Source organism: Phycodurus eques, chromosome 1 (genome assembly GCF_024500275.1).
Source record: "Phycodurus eques isolate BA_2022a chromosome 1, UOR_Pequ_1.1, whole genome shotgun sequence".
In the NCBI taxonomy this organism is placed as follows: domain Eukaryota; kingdom Metazoa; phylum Chordata; class Actinopteri; order Syngnathiformes; family Syngnathidae; genus Phycodurus; species Phycodurus eques.
The window spans coordinates 33,162,156-33,182,682 of NC_084525.1; the positions used below are offsets into that span (position 1 = coordinate 33,162,156).

At 41.3% G+C, this 20,527-nt stretch overlaps 1 protein-coding gene across 1 annotated transcript; it reads right to left on the reverse strand.

Annotated features, from left to right (window-relative positions):
- Positions 1–9,103: 9,103 nt before the first annotated feature.
- slc6a1a (solute carrier family 6 member 1a) lies at positions 9,104–19,519 on the reverse strand. The gene is made up of 15 exons (XM_061689059.1): positions 19,167–19,519; positions 17,748–18,131; positions 17,495–17,626; positions 17,178–17,278; positions 16,973–17,082; positions 16,756–16,888; positions 14,463–14,597; positions 14,272–14,375; positions 13,851–13,975; positions 13,615–13,727; positions 12,425–12,556; positions 12,241–12,343; positions 11,896–11,996; positions 11,590–11,757; positions 9,104–11,515 (listed from the first exon to the last, which is right to left on the reverse strand). The coding sequence occupies exons 2-15, from the start codon at positions 17,977–17,979 to the stop codon at positions 11,078–11,080; spliced, it is 2,127 nt and encodes a 708-aa protein (XP_061545043.1). The 5' UTR covers positions 17,980–18,131; positions 19,167–19,519; the 3' UTR covers positions 9,104–11,077.
- Positions 19,520–20,527: the final 1,008 nt, after the last annotated feature.

Here is a 20,527-nt window from a genome sequence, read left to right on the forward strand (position 1 = left end):
CTTAACCATACTTGGAACTTAAGAGCTTTTCCAAAACAATATAAATCCATTAAATTGAGAAAAATGACATGTATTTTCCCATTTGTGCAAATCTTACAACATTTTTCGAAACAATAAAGCTCAGTTACAATAAGAAGCAGATGCTGAACTGGAAAATAATGAATTATAGTCTAACAGACGAGTGAAGCAGATCCACACAGACACATTGACAGAAGCTTTTGTGTTCATATCTGATGGGCACCTACTGTATTTCTTTATATCCTGACTTAATGGCTCAATACGTTTCATCTTAATGTGCAGTGGTACCTTGACCTGTGAGTTTAATTTGTTCAATGACCTTGGAACTCAGCTTACACCGTACAGTGGAACCTCGATTTAACAGACTAATAGGAGCTCGTTAAATTAATTTTTTTTTTGTGGCCTAAAATCACCACTACAGTGCAAAATTATAAATAAATATAAAAAACGCTTTTCAAATGTTTGAAAAGTTTTTCCAAACTTACCTCATTTGTGCATGAAAGAGGTGATTTTGAGTTTCAACTGGACACTATGTTCTGTTTGTTAAATCTGAAGTCCGATAAATCGAGCTTCCACTGTATCTCAAATTAACTTTTCCCATTGAACTTAATGGAAATGGAAGTTTTTAAAATAACGTCACTGGAGGGTCGGACGGTCTGAAAACGCACTGGTAACTCAAATTGTCGCTCGCAACTCAAGGTAAAAAATTTGTCAGATTGACGACTCATATCTTAAATAACTCAAAAGTTGGGTCATTGATACGTCAATGTACCACTCAATTCGTAGTACAAAACTAAATTTGTATTATATCATTCAAAAGTGTGTACAATTTCGTGCAATCCCCATTTTAGAAACATTCACCCCTTGGCAGAGGTCTGCGCTGGACTGAGTGCCATTTTATTTTTATTTCGTCAATGTTGGCCCCTATTGCCTCTTATCCCCGCAGTATGCAGGCCACAGGGGGGCTTAGCTGTAAGCTCCAGAGAAAGGGGACAGTCTGTGAAGCCTGTTGTGGCCCTCATTGGTCCTGCTCACTCATTAGTGAACATGACTCCCAAACTTCCCTGACAGATCAGAATAGAAAGCATGTGCCACATCATCGCTATGATTCACGGCAGCCTGGAGTCTGAGTCTCCCCTGGGGACCTTCAGACCTCTTAATCATCATATGAATGTGTGTGCGCCGTTCAAGGAAGAGAGTTAGCCAGACGCAGAAATGAATGAACTTGTTTGCATATGACAGTGCTTCTCTAAAAGTAGCCTGTGTGTGTACCATGTGTCAGGCAGTGTAAACACATCTTATCAGAGCTTCAGAACATTTCTCAGAGCACAGAACTACATTGGCTTTATGTGTTGCAATATTCTGTTATTTTTAAAAAAAAAATTATTTAACATAATGTAGTAATGACGTTAGATTTATTAGCTGTGAACTTGCAATACAATTGGAAATCCCCTACAGTCACCAACGCAAATAAGGTCGAAGACAGTCCATTCCAGGACACTGGTTGTTCTCAGAGTTCTTTGGATTGGAAAAAAAAATTTCATCATACGAAATAATAATGAGTTCAGTGTCACAAAACGTTCATTACTTGTACGGTGAATTACTAGGCAGCTTGTTATCGTTATTAACTATTATAATTAGGCTTTACACGATCAGGATTTTTGGGGCCGATCGGCGAGTTGAAAAAAACGATAACCGATCACCAATCCAATCACAAGATGGAGGAATGTGGCTGTTTAAATGACCTTTTCATTTACTGTATATACTTAATTTCTCCCAAAAATATATTTACAATAAATAATGTATCTTTGATCATTTATTTATGCCAGTGATGCATAGTGACAGACAACAAACGATAAATATTCTTCTATTAGAAGGCAGTAAGTACATACAGTAATTAATCTATCCACTTTTTGTGACATTTTTGTTTGTTGGTGTTCTGTGAGATTTTTCAATTGTAAAATATGTTCCTTGGCTCCATAAAGGTTGGAAATCACTGCTCTAGTCATTTTGTGTATTCTAATCAGTCAGGTCAAACCAACATTACATAACAGAAATAATGGGTGCTAACTTACTGTAATGAAATTACTTTATTTTAAATTAAATTACTTCACCCACACCGAAACTTTAGAGCATGATTCAACAGAACGGCGGCATGTTTACGTCCAACCGTTCGTGGTATCACTAGCTTGCTTGGCTACATAAAATTTTATTGCCTGCTTGTGAGCAGTATCGTATTAAAAGTACGTGAACATACCTCAAGCAAGCCTTAAACGAACGTCCTCTCCTGTCCTGAGCACCGGTGACCACCAACACACGGTTTTCCCCATTTTGTCCCTATATTACAAAGTCGACGCGCTCGACTCTTGTTGTCGTCGCCATGAGTGAATCCGGTCGCATTAAAGTTGACAAGATAAAGCCCAATGATTGTAAAAAACGGGAGGCGGTGGTGTCGGAATGCAAGATTTAATTGCAGTACTCTTGACAGTGCCATCGTGAAAGAGGAAATTTGTCTTGTAGTCTGATCTGGATTACCTGTTGTCTGTCTCAGACATGTCTGTTCTACACCACCAACATGTTTTTTTGTTTGTTTTTTATAACTTTAATGGCAGTCAGATATTTACAATACTACGTCAAAAGACGCGCAACAAGGCTAAAAATAAACTAGCTTTTGGATTCAAATATACTGTGCATGATGGCGACGCGGAGTAAATGTCTTTTGCAGAGCCGATCAATGACGTCATTGATCGGATCGGCGAATTATGACATTAAAGCCGATCAGCATAAAATGCTAAATATCGGCCGATCCCCATCAGCCCGATAAAATCGGTGTAAAGTCTAATTATAAGCATAAATTATAAATGTTATCTACCGTAATAACGTGAAAATGGCAAACCCCTCAATCTTAACTTTAATGACGAAATACAAAGTCATATAACCTAAATGTGGATTGGCGTTCCAGATGTGCCTCAGCCTCTTCACTTTTTTTCAGCATTCTTGTTACAGAAGTGTAAAAAGTTAAAAAAGTACTGTAAAACAAAAGGAACGACTAATTTTAATAAATGACCACATATGGTACTTAACACAACTTCTAGTGGATATTCTTCTACTTCTCTTTCTGGGTTCTTCTCTCAAAAACAGACCATTTTTTGGGGGGTGAAGGACTGTTGCAAAAAAGTTAAAGGAAAAGCAAAACCCATGACCAGAGTTCTCAATCTTTTGAAACTTGCCTTAGTAAGGTTTTGTGACATTTGCTGAGGCTTCATGTGACACCATGCATGACAGCAATTGAGATGCTGAAGTATATCCAGGCATATTATTATTTTCTTTATTGATTTTGGTTGAACTCCATGTCTACAAGGAAATTTGGCTTTAGATGATGCAGTATAATCATGTTAAAGTACATTTGGTTGCTCCTATGCTTCAGTTTTGCTTGTTTTCAGTCTGATAAAACATAAGAGACCCGAGACCCTTGGGCAGGGAATCAAGGAGGAGGCCATTAAAAAAGTCTCACTGCAGACTTTGTGCTCCTCCTACGGGCTTGATATGAGGCCACGCTGTGTGTGACTTCTAGCTTGAGCAACACATCATGTGGAATTTTTAATCCATGAGAAACATTTTGGGCTTGATTTACTAAAGGTTTCTGCAAACTGGATTGCTCACACAAATAGAGGTGGAAGCTAATCTTTTCATGCACGACACCCCACCACACACGATCACAGAACAGGGATAATGTTTGCCAGTCGGGGACCTGGTAACCACAGTAATAGGGTGGGTATTCACATTTCTCTTGGCTTAACTCTTCCCAAAGCTGTTTGGATGTGAAATGCTTCCTACCCTCATAGATATTTTGCCTGAGGATGCTCCATCGGGGCGGCATGGTGAGCGACTGGTTAGCACATCTGCCTCACAGTTCTGATGCCCAGGGTTCAAATCCCGGCCCCGCTGGTGTAGAGTTTGCATGTCCTCCCCCTGCCTTGAATACTCCAAATTGTCCATTGGTGTGAGTGTGAATGGTTGTTTGTTTATATGTGACTGGTGACCAGTTCAGGGTGTCCCTCTCCTCTTGCCCGAAGATAGCTGGGATAGGCTCCAGCATGCCCGCGATCCTAGTGAGGATAAGCGATACAGAAAATTAATGGATGCTCCGTAGGTTCTCTACAGGGTCTAGATCAGGGGAGGATGGGGGCCACACTATGAGTTTCTCTCTTTTTTATGTCCATAGCAGTAAATGAGGTATTGTGATCACATAATGATGTTATCAATGTTTACATGACAGATCAGGAGAATGGAAAAATGATCACTGTTTCTTCTCTGGATATTTGGGCAAACTCATTTTTCTCTCTGCATTTCACTCCGCCTGTTCCTCGACCCAATTTGCATTCAGTGTTTGGCCGAAGCTGTAATCTACAATGACTCCACATACTGGCCCATTTGGGAGATGTTATAAACTGTGACAAAAGACAAGACATGAGAGTGAACTGAAGTCATTCGTAGGGGAAAGCCTCGTGAGTTGCTCAAATTTGTTAGGACTCAAAATATGCTCACATTTGCATAGGCTGAAAGACGGAAAATATGTATCACTTTTTATAATCACATGCATTCTGTACATATAAAGACATATAGAAGCTAAATGCAAAAAGTAGATCAATCAGACAACACATTAGGTAGTGTAGTTGCACTACATGTCTCAGCTTTAGAAGATGTGTTGTAAATCAGAGCCATCCCTCACACGTTATCAGTGCTGCTGTCTTAAACCTGTATGCCTTCTGATAGGTTACACGTTTTGATTTCAGAATTTGATGCAGGAGTAACAGCCATTTTTGCTGTGTCACAAAATCACACGCAAACTCAATGGACGGTGTCTGTGGTTTCACGTCCCAATGTGCACCGATTCCTCTCAGTGGTGCATGCATGTGCATATAACAAAAATAAGTTTATTTGAGCAAAGTTTATGTTCACATTGGAAAGTGGTGCTCGATTAACATGTATGCAGAGAGGCTTTGCGTGCTTGACATCCTCTCAGCCCTTCTGCTGGAAATAGCCACACACACACAACATCCTCTGATTACATTGATATGGAGATTCATGCATCTGCAACGACTAGTTATTCATTAATGTATTTGCTTTGAATTCTCGGGTGAGTGTACATCAGACTAGGAAGTCTAGGCCAAATTGAACGCATGAGAGGAAAAAATGTCACAAATGATCACATACAATCTCCACTAAGATATATGCAGGCTCAGTGACCCACAACATGACGCCAATAGAGCGATAAAATGAAGGGCGGAAAAAACATAAAAATTTGCATTGGTGCAAAAACAGAGAGGTATAAACAGGAAATGATTGTCAGTCTTTTAAACTTTGCAGCAGAATGAGTTCCTCTTGCTCTAAGTGGGCTAGCAGGATTAATCACTGCAGCCTGTGCGACTTCATAAGCGGCGGTGTTCTGTCATCCTTTCATAAAAGCATCATGGATCACCAGTTTGCTTCTCCAGTGTCCTCTCTCATGGCCACACTGCGAGCACTTTTTAAATTTAAAAATAGGGTTGCAGCAGAGTGCCAAGAAATTTCAAACAACTTCCCCTCACTGGAATCTGGACACAAAATGGACCTGAGCAGCCCAGAAAGAAAACACTGAGTCACATTGATTAATGGTGTTTTGTGTCAATTAACCAGTCTAATTGTGCAGTGATGATGCCCATCTTGGCACAGTCAGTTGATGACGGTGAATAGTTTTTACTGAGAGTCATTGGGTGAACATCATTAATAACGTTACACCCTCTGAACTTTGAGGCTGGTTCACTGAGAGCAGTGGACACAAGCTGAATGGCCAGAAAATGTAGAAGAGTTGCCACTTTGAGGGACATTCAAGCATCTTGAATGTGATTACTGGCTGAAGTTCAATCAGTGTTCCAGACTGATCATCTATCTGGGGGAATGGTTTCTGTGCCCATTACAGGTCAACTGAAAAAAGCCCAACAGTAAGAGGCTGAAAGTGGGCATCGCGATACCACTGATAGCGGAGGTTGACATACCTAAACTAAAATTTTATAGTGGTTTTTCTCCCATGCATGTAGAAGACAAGTAGTCCAACGAACAGTCTCGTCACCAAGACAACTAAACCGGAATACATAAGAAGTGAACGAGTTGACGTACTGTTGAAATTGTTCCGGTAGGAATAGAAAATCTGTCATGGATGCATCCAATTGCAAATTAAAAAATGGAAAAACGATTATCAGATTTGTGCAAGAAACTTATAGATTGCTTGGAGGCAGTTTATTACTGTCCATTGCCAAAAGTTCAATTTCTTCTTTGAAACTAATTAACTTAATTAAAACAAATATTTTAGAAATCGCATTTACAATTTTATTATGTTACAAATTTGGCAGATTTCAATTTATTTTATAAGATATTGTAGACTTACTATACGCCAATAATTGTGGCCAAAATTGTAGTTTATTTACTCTTTTATTTAATCTGATTGGGCCTTCGTAGATGTAATAGACACCAAGTTCATCCATTTAGTTAAACGGGCTATATGCTTGCCCTTTACCAGAAAACGTTTATTGTATCAGATGGATTTTTTTGAAGAAAGAAAAAAAAAAAAAAAAAAAAAAAAAAAAACTCTTTGGAAACGCTAACCATCCAGTACTTTGGGTAAAAGAAAGTCTTCATGATATGGTTAATTAGTGAATAGTGTATCGTTTTGTTGTGGACAATGCTGTTGCTTGCATTTATGTTGTTTCCGGGGTAAGGAATGGTCAGGCGTAGGATCTGTAAATGGTATTGAAGCATACTGTGGCAGTGCAATCTTGATGAGTGACAGACATGGCACAAACATGCAGAGATGACCTCTTGTTAATATTGTGTGATACTGAAAAATTTGGTTTTGATCTGGTACCAAATAGATAAATAAAAGGCCACAACTGCAGCTACTAATGTCAATGCACTGTAGTTGTCTTGGGCTCCTCCCAACAAATGCTTGATTGCATGATTTTAAAAATTCTCCCTTCCTTTCCTATTTCATATAGGATTTTCATATCATAAACAAAGTGTGAAAAAGGATTACTCTTGAACTGAAACTAAATGATCAACCTCACTGTGATGATAGCAATCAATATCAACACTGCTTGTGATATTGTCTATATTTGGATCAATCTGCCCACCGCTACTTCTTGTAAGTCACTTCACTTAAAGATTAAATGCAGGTAAGTGCAGTATGTTCCGTTCTTGTCTTCATGCTGAAGTAAAGGACTAAGTAGAGAGGGCAGAGACATGTACAGCTTTAGACAATGCAATAAGTTCCATTAATAGTCATCTTCACCCTCACTGATACCCTTGTGTGGTGGGTTAAAAAAGGAACTGAACAAACAAACCATGTTTGTGGAGTTAGTCCTTTAAATTTGAGGTCATACGAGATTTACTGATATCGCATGTGAGGTGGCTTCCAATACGTTCAACCTCAGGGCCCTTCGATATAGGAGGTTTCAGGAGGCAGGTGCTAAAGCCTAAAAAAAGGGCACCCGTCACTAAAATTATTCATACAATTAAAAAACCAAACAAAACAAAAAAAAAACAACGTAGGCTTATGTATTATTTATTTATTTCTGTTAACATAAACAACACAGTCAATAATGCAACTATGAACAAAGGATATGAAGGGAAGCTACGGTGGCTATAAAAAGTCTACACACGCATGTTCAAATGGCAGGTTTTTGTGAGATACAAAAATGAGGCCACGATACATCAGTTTAAAACTTTTTTCCCCACTATTAGTTGTACAACTGCCGGCAATGGTTAGCACATCTGCCTTACAGTTCTGAGGACCGGGGTTCAAATCCCGGCCCCGCCTGTGCGGAGTTTGCATGTTCTCCTGTGCATGAGTGGGTTTTCTCCCGGCACTCCGGTTTCCTCCCACATCCCAAAAGCATGTGTGGTAGGTTGATTGGAGACTCTAAATTGCCCTCACTAGGGTCGCGGGCGTGCTGGAGCCCATCCCAGCTATCATCGGGCAGGAGGCGGGGTACACCCTGAACTGGTTGCCAGCCAATCGCAGGGCACATACAAACAAACAACCATTCGCACTCACAGTCACACCTACGGGCAATTTAGAGTCTCCAATTCATGCATGTTTTTGGGATGTGGGAGGAAACCGGAGTGCCCGGACAAAACCCACGCAGGCACGGGGAGAACATGCAAACTCCACACAGGCAGGACCGGGGATTGAACCCGGGTCCTCAGAACTGTGAGGCTGACGCTCTAACCAGTCGCCCACCGTGCCGCCGACTCAAATAAATGCCCATCATATATCATAACACTTTGGGTTGAATTGATGACACAGAAGGTAATTTTGATGAATGAAAAAAAAAATGCGCTACAGCAAAAAGGTCATTTTTTTCCATTCAGGGTAAAAGGGCAGGTGTTTGAGCACCACTTGGGTCTATGTGTGCACGTGCCTGTTTGTGAACATGACATATCGATTTAGATTGGAGACTGGTTAATGGGTTATGATCATTAATTATATGACTGTTAATAAAGGTGCCAAATAAGTCATACACAAGATGTTGGTCTGGTTGAGCTGCCATTAAGTGCATTAACCAAACCCAGCTCAAATTCAAAGCTTTCTTTCCCTCCTCTCACTCACTCACAAACTCACAAGGGCGTGCACACACACACACACACACACAAACACAAACACACACACGCATCTCTTTTATCACACTGGAAGCTAATGGGAGCAGCGACTGCAACAGGTGGGGGAGAAGACTTGAACCTGTGCACACACATACACACACGCACGTAAACACACAGAGGGGTTGGTGAGCTCACCAGGGCCCGGTGGCAAGAGCTGTTTGGTGGTGATGTTTGTCTTGTTGGCCCAGGTCTCTCTATCAGACATTGCTTTACTGTCGGCAAACATTTTTGTACTTGATGTTTTTATTTCTATTATTTATTGTCCATTACCTTATTTCCGCTTAGGGTTAAAACTAAGCTTGATAACATTCATTTTCAAACAAAATGTCATTGTTTCTACCCAAAAAAAAAGACCCATACACAAGGAATTTTGTTTTAATTTAACACCTTTTTGTGCTTTTATTTGTCTCACATTTCCTCAAATGTGATCAACTATTGATTAGAAATACTTTAATCATCACGAGATGAAACAATGGCTGCTTAGTGCAGGCTTCAGCAGTTCATCTGACTTCCTGATAACAGTGTTGAAAAACCATGGGACTGCTACTTAGCACACATTGTCTTCATATTTTCTATAACTCTTTATTTTTCATTCTTTTTCTGTTTGTAGAACATAACAATCGTGCTTTATCATTTGACACCATTTAAATACATATCAAGTCTATATAATGTTTTACATTAGGCAGTGAGACAGTTAAAAATATACAAAACAATATGATTTTACTCGACATAATTTCTATTTTTAATATAATCATCAGTATCTTCATTGTCATTTCGTATATTTCTGTCAGATATGTGCTTTAGCTTCTGTGGCCAAAATATTATTGCAGAAAACAGCAACTCCATTTTTTCAACATTTAGACATTAACTTCCAATGTATTACAGACATTCACAGTTACATGTTTACACAGTACAGATTTACAACAAAGTTCCAGAGAAAACTGTGATAGAGTAACTTTATACAAATAAATAAAAATCCACAGGACATGAACTGTAGCCATTTCACATTTCCGCTTGGTTGTTTTGCTTTTCGCTGTAAAACTGTTACTTTCCAAACCCGATACTTTTATCTCAGTAGCTGCCGCAGAAGCTAACTAGCAGTGTGCTAACGCGCGATAGTAAACGTCTGGGCAAATTAAAGCTTTGTGCTTTTCACAAATAAAGCAAAAACAAAAATAGAAACAGACCGCTTGCTTACTGGCCTGTACTTATACATCTACATATGTATTGCTGAATACATATGGATCAAATTATAACTGATCAATACACAAACAGAAAAGTCATGACTCAAACACAGAGTTGGTCCAGGTTCTTGTGCCAGTTTACGATGTGGTCATTTTTTGTTGTTGTTGTGCCCAGTCACGTAAACAGACGATGACTTGGTTGAAATTTATGTTTTGGCGTAAGGCCAACTTTTTTTTGTCAGGAATTTCAGACAGTTTTCACTGATGTTCCTGAGGAAAGCATGCAAATTGTAAACAGGACTGACTGTCAAGATTAAGGGAAAGTCTATGTTAGTAAATCACTTTCTTTAACCCTGTTGTTGTTGTTTCTTTTTTTGTACTTCTTCTTACCCTGTGCTTCTGCCAACCAGATGCTAAAATGGCATAGGCCTAGTTTTTGCTTGTGACTGCCTATTGATTTTGGTCCTCCATCAGATCGACAACAAAGAGTATAAAACCTCCTAAAAACAATTCTAAAAATGTCTCCATGACATAAAAGTTTTTTATTTTTTATTTTTATTTTTTTACTGAAAAAAAAGGAAAGAAAAATAACAGTCTCTCCCACACGAACATGACTGGAATACTCCAACAGACTTCTAAACATAAACTTCTTATTGGCATTGTGCTTTCTCACGAGCTCCTCAACTGCGCTCTGGCCTTCAGTTTGCCTTACGGAGTGCAACGTTTTGGAAAAGAGACAACCGTGTGAGATTTAGTAAACATCCACGATAAAATTGACACAGCCCTTGCTGTTGTCAGCAATGTCAATTTTGTTCACTACTTTATCTACTATATTCACACAGGTATTTACTCGATTCATGAAGATATTCAACAAATTTCTAGTCTATAGCTCTATTTAGTTTTTTTTTCTTTTCTCACAGTATTACACAGTATGTTTATTATATTTTTTATACTCAGATTTATGGTTGTATCGGTGCACACTAACAGTCTCTGATATTTTCAGAATGCAAACCAACAATGGGACATCGTTGGCTTGAAAATGTAGGAAAATTAAGTATGGTTGGAAAATCTGTTTCAATCAGGTATTGCCCTCGGAGGTAGGTGAATCAATTGAAATCTTGGAAGTCCTTTGTAATGTTCTCTTTTGTTTACATGCTCCAAGAGGGTTTCTTTGTTGTCTACACGTTGGCCTCAGCAGTGGTCAGGTTAGAGGTCACACTTGCTGGGTTTTGAGGGTTAATGGGCTCCGTCGGATTAGCTGGGTTTGGTGAAGGACTTGTTGGACTGACTGTTGCTGTGGCAGGGTTGACCGGAATGGCCGTGGTGGTGGCGGTTGTGGTGATGGTGGTCACGATGGTGGGACTTGTTGCTGGCTTCACAGGGCTAGAGGCAGCAGCCGGTGCATTACTGGACGGTGGAGCCGGGTTAGCAGGGGCCACGGGGCTGGTTGCATTGACTGGAGCTGGGTTGACAGGGACCGGATTGGTCGGGCTAGCGGGGTTAGCTGGATTAGCTGGGCTGGATAGGTTACCAATGTTGGTTTCCACCTGCTGCTCAGGTCCGTTTTCCTGCGGTCGCCTGACAACTGCTGGAGGCTGAAGCATTATCCGAAGGCGCTGGCAGAAAAATGCACAGGAGTTACGAACAATAGTGTAATAGTGTAGATAAGCAAACTATAAAACCCTCATACCTCTTTGTAGGTGCCCTTGAGGCCAAGATACATATAAATCATGTATCCTGGTATGAGAACCATAGAAGACAGTGCCATGAGCCAGCCCACTCCCTGACCCCAGCCAGGGAACACATAGTCTCCCATCGTGAGAGGAACCATTTGTACGGCGCTGAACAGGAACACCCCCTGTGGGAGACATGAGACGTTTTATGCATCATGACACCAATGGCTAGTGCTGGTATCTCAGCTCAATGGCGGCAGGCAGCTAATATTGACTTTTTACGTTCTTTCATTTTTCACGTCAAGAGTACTGATCTCACGCACAGCGACAATGAGGGGGGTGAACACCACCCAGCACATCTTCCACCACACACAAGGCTTGTAGCCAATCATCTCCTCGATGTTGTCATAGAACTTGTTCACACCTGCGAGACAAATAAATGGAGGGTGAAAAATGCATCTCCAATCTATTTCAATTTGCTGCAGGTTTGTCGTGCATGATGATGAGGGCAGCAAGATGACAAATGAGCGCTCGCAACCTTGACGGTGAGCGGTGACGCTTCTAAGGCGTCAAGTTCATCCCTTTTCAAGTGTCCTCTAACTTAATACAGTATGTTGCTGAATGAATGAACAATGCCGTGGTTTTACTGACACAAGAGCGATACACACCGTAGCACCAGGATATGGAGACGCATTCAAAGAAGACCAAGAAGAGCAGACACATTCCACTGGCAGAATAGTAGTCAAAGAGTTTGAACACATAAATCCCACCCTGGTGGCAGAAAAATGGAGTTGTGCGATTTCAGCGTGATACCACACGATAGCAGTTTGGAGAGAAAGCTGCCTGCTGTACCTGTGTGATGTTTGAAAGGCCGATCACATAAGACACCAGGCAGACGACTGCGATGAAGATCTCTCGTCTACCTCGAAGTACTCTGGGAAATTCATCTACTAAAGCAGTAATGAAGCCCTCCACAGTGCAGAACTGAAGGACAAGAACAGCAGGCAGAGAGATAAATATGAAAGGCTATTATGTGCAACAATTAAACCTTGCTGTGTATTTGTACTTTACTGCTAATTGTGGTTTTATTACCCTCTATATCTAGCTACTGGATGCCATTCCATTGATCATATTTCAATTGTGGTAGGCAAGTTCAAAATTACTTTTTTTCCAATCTAAATCTAAATCTGATTTATTTGGTGTTCAGGCTACAAGTGAGGATGACAAATGACATTGACAAGTGCAGAGTGCAGCAAACCATGTCACAAAAACACAAATGTGATCATCTGAATGATCCCAAAATGCACTTCTTGGAGCCCATTTTTGGAGTAAATTCTATCCATCCATCCATCCATCCATTTTCTACACCGCTTATCCTCACTAGGGTCGTGGGTATGCTGGAGCCTATCCCAGGTAACTGCGGGCAGGAGGCGGGGTACACCCTGAACTGATCGCAAGCCAATCCCAGGGCACATATAAACAAACAACCAATCACACTCACATTCATACCTACAGTACGTACAATTTAGAGTCTTCAATTAACCTACCGTGCATGTTTTTGGAATGTGGGAGGAAACCGGAGTGCCCGGGGAAAACCCACGCAGGCACAGGGAGAACATGCAAACTCCACACAGGCGAGGCCAGATTTGAACCCGGTCGTCAGAAATGTGAGGCCGATATGCAAACCAGTCTTCCACCGTGCCACGGAGTAGCTCTCGATATGCAAAATCAATGTTTCTATCACATTTAACACACATGGTCATTGACCAATGTATGGCTTCCTCAATGCTTTCTGTTGCCTCATTTGAACCGTGATATCACAAAATCTGAAAAAAATATATAAAGACAGTGCAGGCAGTGAAACCTGCAGGCATACAGAAGTGCTTAAGTTGCATTAAAAAAACCTTGACAGCTAATGTCAAAACTGTTCTATCTGTGCACAAGAAGTAAACTGTATACTCATTGTGCAGCAAGTAGGGGTACCTGTGTTTGATTATTTAGGTCAGTCAGTCAATGAGCAGATTGCTGCTGAGCCCACTTACCTGGCTGTCGATCCCCAGCATGAGCAGCATGGAGAAGAACAGAATAGCCCACAGCGGAGACACAGGCAACTGGGTTACAGCCTCAGGGTAGGCCAGAAAAGCTAAGCCGGGACCTGGACAGCAAATGGCAAAATCGCATCTGGTCAATTCGCATGCAGAATGTGATGATGAAAACGTTTAAATAGGGTGGCACCATTGGTGGTGTACCTTTCCCAAACACTGACAGTGGTAGTTACCTGAAGCTGCTACGTCGGCGATGTCCTTTTTGGTCACGTGTGACATGAAGCCAACAATGGAGAAGATTACAAAGCCAGCAAACATGCTGGTGCATGAATTGATGAAGCACACAATAATAGAGTCTCTAGGAAGAGCAGGTAAAGAAAATTCATGTTTTGTATGTGGACAGAACAATACAGTATATTACATACAGTATATGATGTCTTCAAAGGGGAGTGTAGATCCATTTGAAACTAACAAAACGTTTTAATAATGGGACACGGAGCCATGCTGCTCAGAGAAAACACACATTGCAGTCCTGTTTTATTTTATTTCAGTACACAGACTCACAGCAAGAAAATGTCTCGTGCTGTTCTTATAAACCAACATCAACCCACACTTGTTGTTGACATTTGCTGTTGCTGGTGTTGTTAGTCTCACCTGTAAACATTATTATTGAATGGGTTGTAGCTTCCAAGCGCTATGAGTGACCCCAATCCCAATCCGTAGGAAAAAAAGATTTGGGTTGCCGCGTCCAGCCATACCTGACGAGAGGAGCACAAATATTTAGATCAATGCTTTGTCCACTCATGCATGTGTTTATGGATCTTGGGATCCTAGCTTGACATTACCTCTGATTCTTTGAGCTTTTCAAAATCAGGGGTGATGTAGAACAAAATTCCCTCTCTTGCTCCAGGCAGGGTCACTCCACGAATGAAGAGAATGAAGAGCATAAAATAGGGATATGTAGCCGAGAAGTAAACGACCTGTGAAGCGTGAAAATTTGTTCAGTAGTAAGCCAACTTTAACGTGCAAAGAATCATCCTCTCACTTTTAACTGCGCCCCTCAATTGTGGCCAAAGAACTAAATAACCAAACTGTCAAACTCTGGTTGAGGTAAAATACGATCCCAGCAAAGCATACGTTGACTGATAATTAAATGTCCAACGGCAACACTGAATAGAAACAATCACTAAAACTTTTTTTTTTTTTTGCCAGCAAATCCTCTTATTTTAGGCTCGCAAATGTGAATACTTTCTGATTTTCTTAGTACTCCATGAATGCATACAAATTGTCTTTGTATTTCAAGAAAAACGAGACATAAGCTTGGACTTAGGAAAACTGGTGAACATTTTTGTTCTTATATGTTTTGAAACAAATACTCCCCCAGTCATTCCCAAAACTTAAAGAGTGTCAGGTTCCAATTGGAAATGTGAAAATCCTGAAGCCCACCAAAACTCAACATGTGACACTAAGTCAAATCATATCGAATTATCGATTTTTCACAACCAGAGTTAGTGTATGTGAACATGGTGATATAAAAATGCAAATGAATAATCAGTCCAATTAATTTGTTCTGAACTTTAATGTTATCCATCAACATAAAGAATTCTTAACAAATTGAAATACAGTATGAGCAAGAAAATATGAATATTAAAACAGACCATTTACCGATTACACGTTATTTCAAAACATGGATTTTATATGTTGCAATCAATCACAGCTTGTGCAAATCACAACTGATCTTCATATGCTGTAGTAGTATGAATGTTTGGACAAAAAAAAAGTCAAATTGGTGAGCCCAAATTCTGAGCAGAATCGACGATTAGGTTTCTATCTGGCATTAAAATACTGCACCCAGCAAGAAAGTTAACATACTGTTGTTCACAATATTGTATTAGTACTGGCATCAGGGCTCTTATTCACACTAGTGTTTTCCCACAAGAACAAAAAAAAAAAAAGCCGTCGCAGATTCACAGATTGAATTTTTCACTTAATCACACATATAGTGTATTAAAAGGCTCATAACTTTTGATCTCAAAAAGCTGTGGTTGATAATAATTATGACAACAATGACTGACTCACTCCATGTTTACGTTACCTTGTATTTTGTTGTAAATTGGTTTTACTCAACTTACACTGCTTGTTTGGAAAAAACAGTGTACGTTTTTTTTTTTTTTTTTTTTTTTGTCTCTTACAGGCTGGTTTGCTCAGCATTTTTCTATTTCTTTTTTTTTGGCTCCACATTTTTCAGCAATTGTCTGTCTGGTCATCTGTGTGTGTGTGATTGATTGCCCGTGCGGCGACTGGTCATTATGCCTTCAAGGGCAGCTTGGGAAACCATGTTATGACATGTTACAATTATTTGAACTGTTTTAATGGCGGTAAAAGTGTGAAGATGGGAACAGAGGGGGCAAATTTAGACTCAGATTCAGATTCATATCCTCCCAACTACGCCCCTGACAAAAGCAATGGAAGTTGAGCTACAAATGCAGCAATGTCTTCGGGCAACATTCATAATGTTCCGAGCTCCTGTTACATGTCAGTGAAATATTTTGCCATCCCATTTTTACCACAGTCAATTATATACTGTAAATGGACTGTACATCCCTGCTCTTAATGTCTTCAAGACCAAAGGGCCAGTCAGCAAAGCAGAGCTGCTGCAGCCTTCCTGTGCTCGTCTCCTCTTGTCCATGTGCATTCATGACGGCGTGCGAGCTATTTATTTGCCAAATGTGCAGAGGAAATATGATGTATTGTGACTAAGGCTACTTTTATTTAGCATGGTCACATGACATTGGCTATGTGGGCCCATGAGGGGAGGCAAACCGCTTTGAGAGAAAGGGCACGACAAACCCAGATTGCGGCCAATGGCTGTTATTTTGCTCCTCCTATCATGGATCCACACGCACTGCTAATAGTGTCAGGAGGCATGGAATTAGAGGAGCCACTGTAGGGCACAATTTGCTTGTGAACGAAGCTGTTTGCTGTCTCTTACTTTGAAATTCATCCTGACAATGCTGACTGCATTATAAAACATGTATGAGGCAATTTTAGACTGATTAATAATGCATTCCGGTCACATATACACTACCTCCTTAATGGGACAAAAGCTCTTGCTATCCAAATATGCGGACGTCTTACCTTCCCTGTCCAGCTGACCCCTTTCCAGATGCAGAAGTAGACGAGGACCCAAGCGATGGCCAGCGTTATTGTGAGTGGCACTCGAATCTGGCCCGGTTTTTCCAAGCCATCGGTCATTTCGTGCACATTGCGCCTATAAATCAAAGCGAGTGACAGTACAGCTATTAAACAGCCTGACGGCCTTTTCTTTACCTCGGGGATTCAAAGAGCGTCTTACTCCCAAAACTCCACCACTGCACTGGTGAGATTGGTGGTGTCTGCAATGGAGTAATTTGTGTAACACTTCTCTGTGTTCCATGGATTGTTGCATGAGCTCCATGGTAGGTCCTGGAAAAAACATTTTCAAAAAATTCACCTGTATTACATAAATGTGATACTTTAACAACCTGATTTGATCTTTTATCTTTGTCAGGTGTACTTACAGCAGTGAAGGAGTTGTACAGGTAATAAATAGCCCAGGAAATGATTACAATGTAGTAAATGTTAAGCCAGAAGGAAAGGACGGCTGCCGCCAACCCCACGCCTGTCACGCACATATGCGCGCGTGCACAGACACACGCACACACACACACACACACACACACACACACACACACACACACACACACATGAATATGCCACTTGAACTATCAGTGTGTGTGCGTGTGTGTGTGGGCTGATCGCTTCTTCGGATCAGTTGTTAATATCTTCATCCAGCACTGTGCTGCGAAGCATATGTATCAGGAGAGGAGCTATATACCTTTAAACATAGGAGCCAGTTTCCACACACCAAGCCCCCCAATTGAGGTGTATTGACCCAGGGAGCATTCCAGTAGGAACAAGGGCATCCCAGCAAATATGAGAGTCAAAAAATAGGGAATCAAGAAGGCCCCTGGATGGAGATGGAAGAGTGGATCAAGTCAGACATCAGCACAACATCACCTGCATGTCAGTGCGAGTGAAATCATGAGGCGGAAGTTTGCTTGTAGGAGCACGAGAAAAAGGTTGTTTACCTCCACCGTTTTTGCCACAGAGATATGGAAACCTCCACACGTTGCCCAGTCCAATTGCATAACCCACACACGATAGGAGAAAATCAAATTTCCCTCCCCACGTTTCTCTGTCTGGTATCTCCTTTTTCTTCTTTTCGGGCTTGACGTCCAGCGACTTGGGCTTGTCATTATTGGCGGCCACCTCGTTCTGTTCAGTCACTTGGCCATCCGTTTTGGTGCAGTTCGTCGCCATGTCTCTGGCTTTGGCACAGGCCCTCGCAGTCGGACGGGAGGCTTCAGCACCGGTCCACGTAGACAACAGCTTTGCGGTTTTCACACCAAACCTTTGGAGCGAGCGTGTGGAGAAGAAGCCCGCGTATACACGGAGGGTCAGTCGCCGTGAACCTGCAGGTATGATGAATATAGAGCAGTTGGTCCAATTTTTCAGGGGGGGCGCGGGTACAAATACTGGATGCACATTTTGCATCGCATTAATTCACTCCTCGTTTGGGAGCAATAAAACCAATTAATCCAGCAAGTCTGCTTTGCCTTGATATGCACATTTCAAACAGACATTAAAGAACCTCGCGTGAATTAGAACCCTTGACAAGAAAAAAAATCCATTCATATCAGAAGCGAACGCACACATACACAAAGTCATATTGGACTGAACGCAGACAACAGATTGCCCGTAAACGAGCGGCAGTCAAAGCCAAATTATTTTCACAGGACACCAAAAAAGTCGGTCATTTAATGCACCAAACGAACAAACCAAGAAAAATACATAAATAAAAAATAAGGGGGTGAAAAACTTTGATGAGAATCATCGTGAACTCAAGAAGCATAGGCTCGAAGATGAGCCTATGGGAATCATAATAAGGAGGTGTCATCCAATTACCACCTGCAGATTCTGCTGACGCTCCTTGCAAAAGTGTGCACGCAGAGAGGTCTCACACCAGCTGGGAGACACAACACATCGTGGAAACAAAGGGATGGATGTCCAATGCGTAAACGCCTTACGCATCGGTCCGAGCCGTGCACCTCCACTTACGAGCAAAACACGCACAATGATGCGACAGCTCAATTGACAACATGTCTGCACATTTGCAACAGACTAAAGGCGACCCTTTTGTGCTCATTTCTTTCTTTTATTTGTTATTATTTTTTTTTTTATTATTTAGCTTGGAGGCGCACAGACGCACACGCACGCGCGAGCGCGGAAACACGCACACACACACGTACATAAACCAATAAACGCATTTCTTGTGCATTAACCCACTGCCTCAAAAGCAAGACAATAACAATCATGCATTTAGGCATTTGTTGTTTCCACATACAACACAAACACACGCACGCATACACGCACAACACACGCACGCACGCGCGCACGCGCGCGCACGCACGCACAGACATACGCCAGCACCTGGCGTATATACTCACAGTGGACGTGGAGTGAATGTGAAGGATGCGCAGCTTGCCCCGAATCTGCGTGGATACCTCCTCCTGTGGATGAAGTTGTAAACTCCCAGTATGTCTTGGAACATCAATAGGTTTTACTTCCATTAAAAGCCTTAAAGGGACCATGCAGCGTCCAAGAGGTCCAAAGCGCAAGAGCTGTCCAGCCGAGGAGCAGTGCTGAAAAGACCAAGAGGAGGAAGAAAAAGAAGAGGAGGATTAAGAAGAAGAAGAGCAGGCTGAATCAACACGGGCAGCAGCCTTCTTGTGCGACTGTCTAACATCAACAAGCAGAGACTCAACTCCCATCTACACAGCCTCAATGTCATCTCAAAGTCGACCCCCCCTTCCTCCTCATCTTCCTCTATAGGTGCACTGACGTCAAACTTGCACCCTTTTTATTTGTCATATGGTTGTATACTCCTCATTCCAATCACAATGGGATTTTTACAATTTAACATTTGTTTTAGCAATATGTGGAAACATGATCAATGTTATTAAGTGATCCATATTACAAGGTTCTCTTATGTTGAACAGTATTTGCTTTATTTCCCACGGTGCTCGTTTTACATTGAAGGGCTCCATAATATATCTGCGCCTGCAGTGTCACAAAATATGCATGCAGCTCCCTTTCAAGCAGTAAGATGGATTTTGTCGAGATGAAAAAAAAATTGAGGCTCATGGGGGTAATGCAAACCTCATTATTTGGGCAGGGAGGCTGTCTGCAGATTGAGATAAAGGCAGCAGGTCAATAAAAGGAGGAGACGCAACACAACATTGCCCTCCACAAATTAGGTGATGAGGAGGAACAGAGTCTCGGCATGAGCTTTAGAAAAAAGAACATTCAGCTCATCTTGTGACATATTTTCCAGCACAGAATCAAAACACATCTTAGAGGAGAAATGCATCATTTGAAGTGGATCACAGCAGGTAAAAAGAAAAAAACAATACATGGTTGCTTGACTTAAATAATCAGGAAGTGTCTGCTGGGCCCAACTGTGCAAGCATGTATCACTTGTTTATCACATTTTGTAATTTGCCTCTGTGTTTGTACTTTGGCTTTCCCTACACTTGTTGCCTGTTTTCCCTAATTTCTTCCGAAATATAAAAAGGCCCCCATCCTTAAAACAAAAATAAAAAAATGACTGAATCGAGGCGTCAACCGTGACTGAGTTGCAAAGGTCTTGGCAGTTAGATGAAGAGTGTTTCCTGCATCACAAGCTGAGAGGCGCACCAGATGGTGTAAGCAATGAGGGGTGAACTAACCTACTAAATGTGACCACATGAAACGCAGCATTTAAAATCCCATCTGGGGCGGCCGGCGGTCCCGCAGACATGTGGTGTGA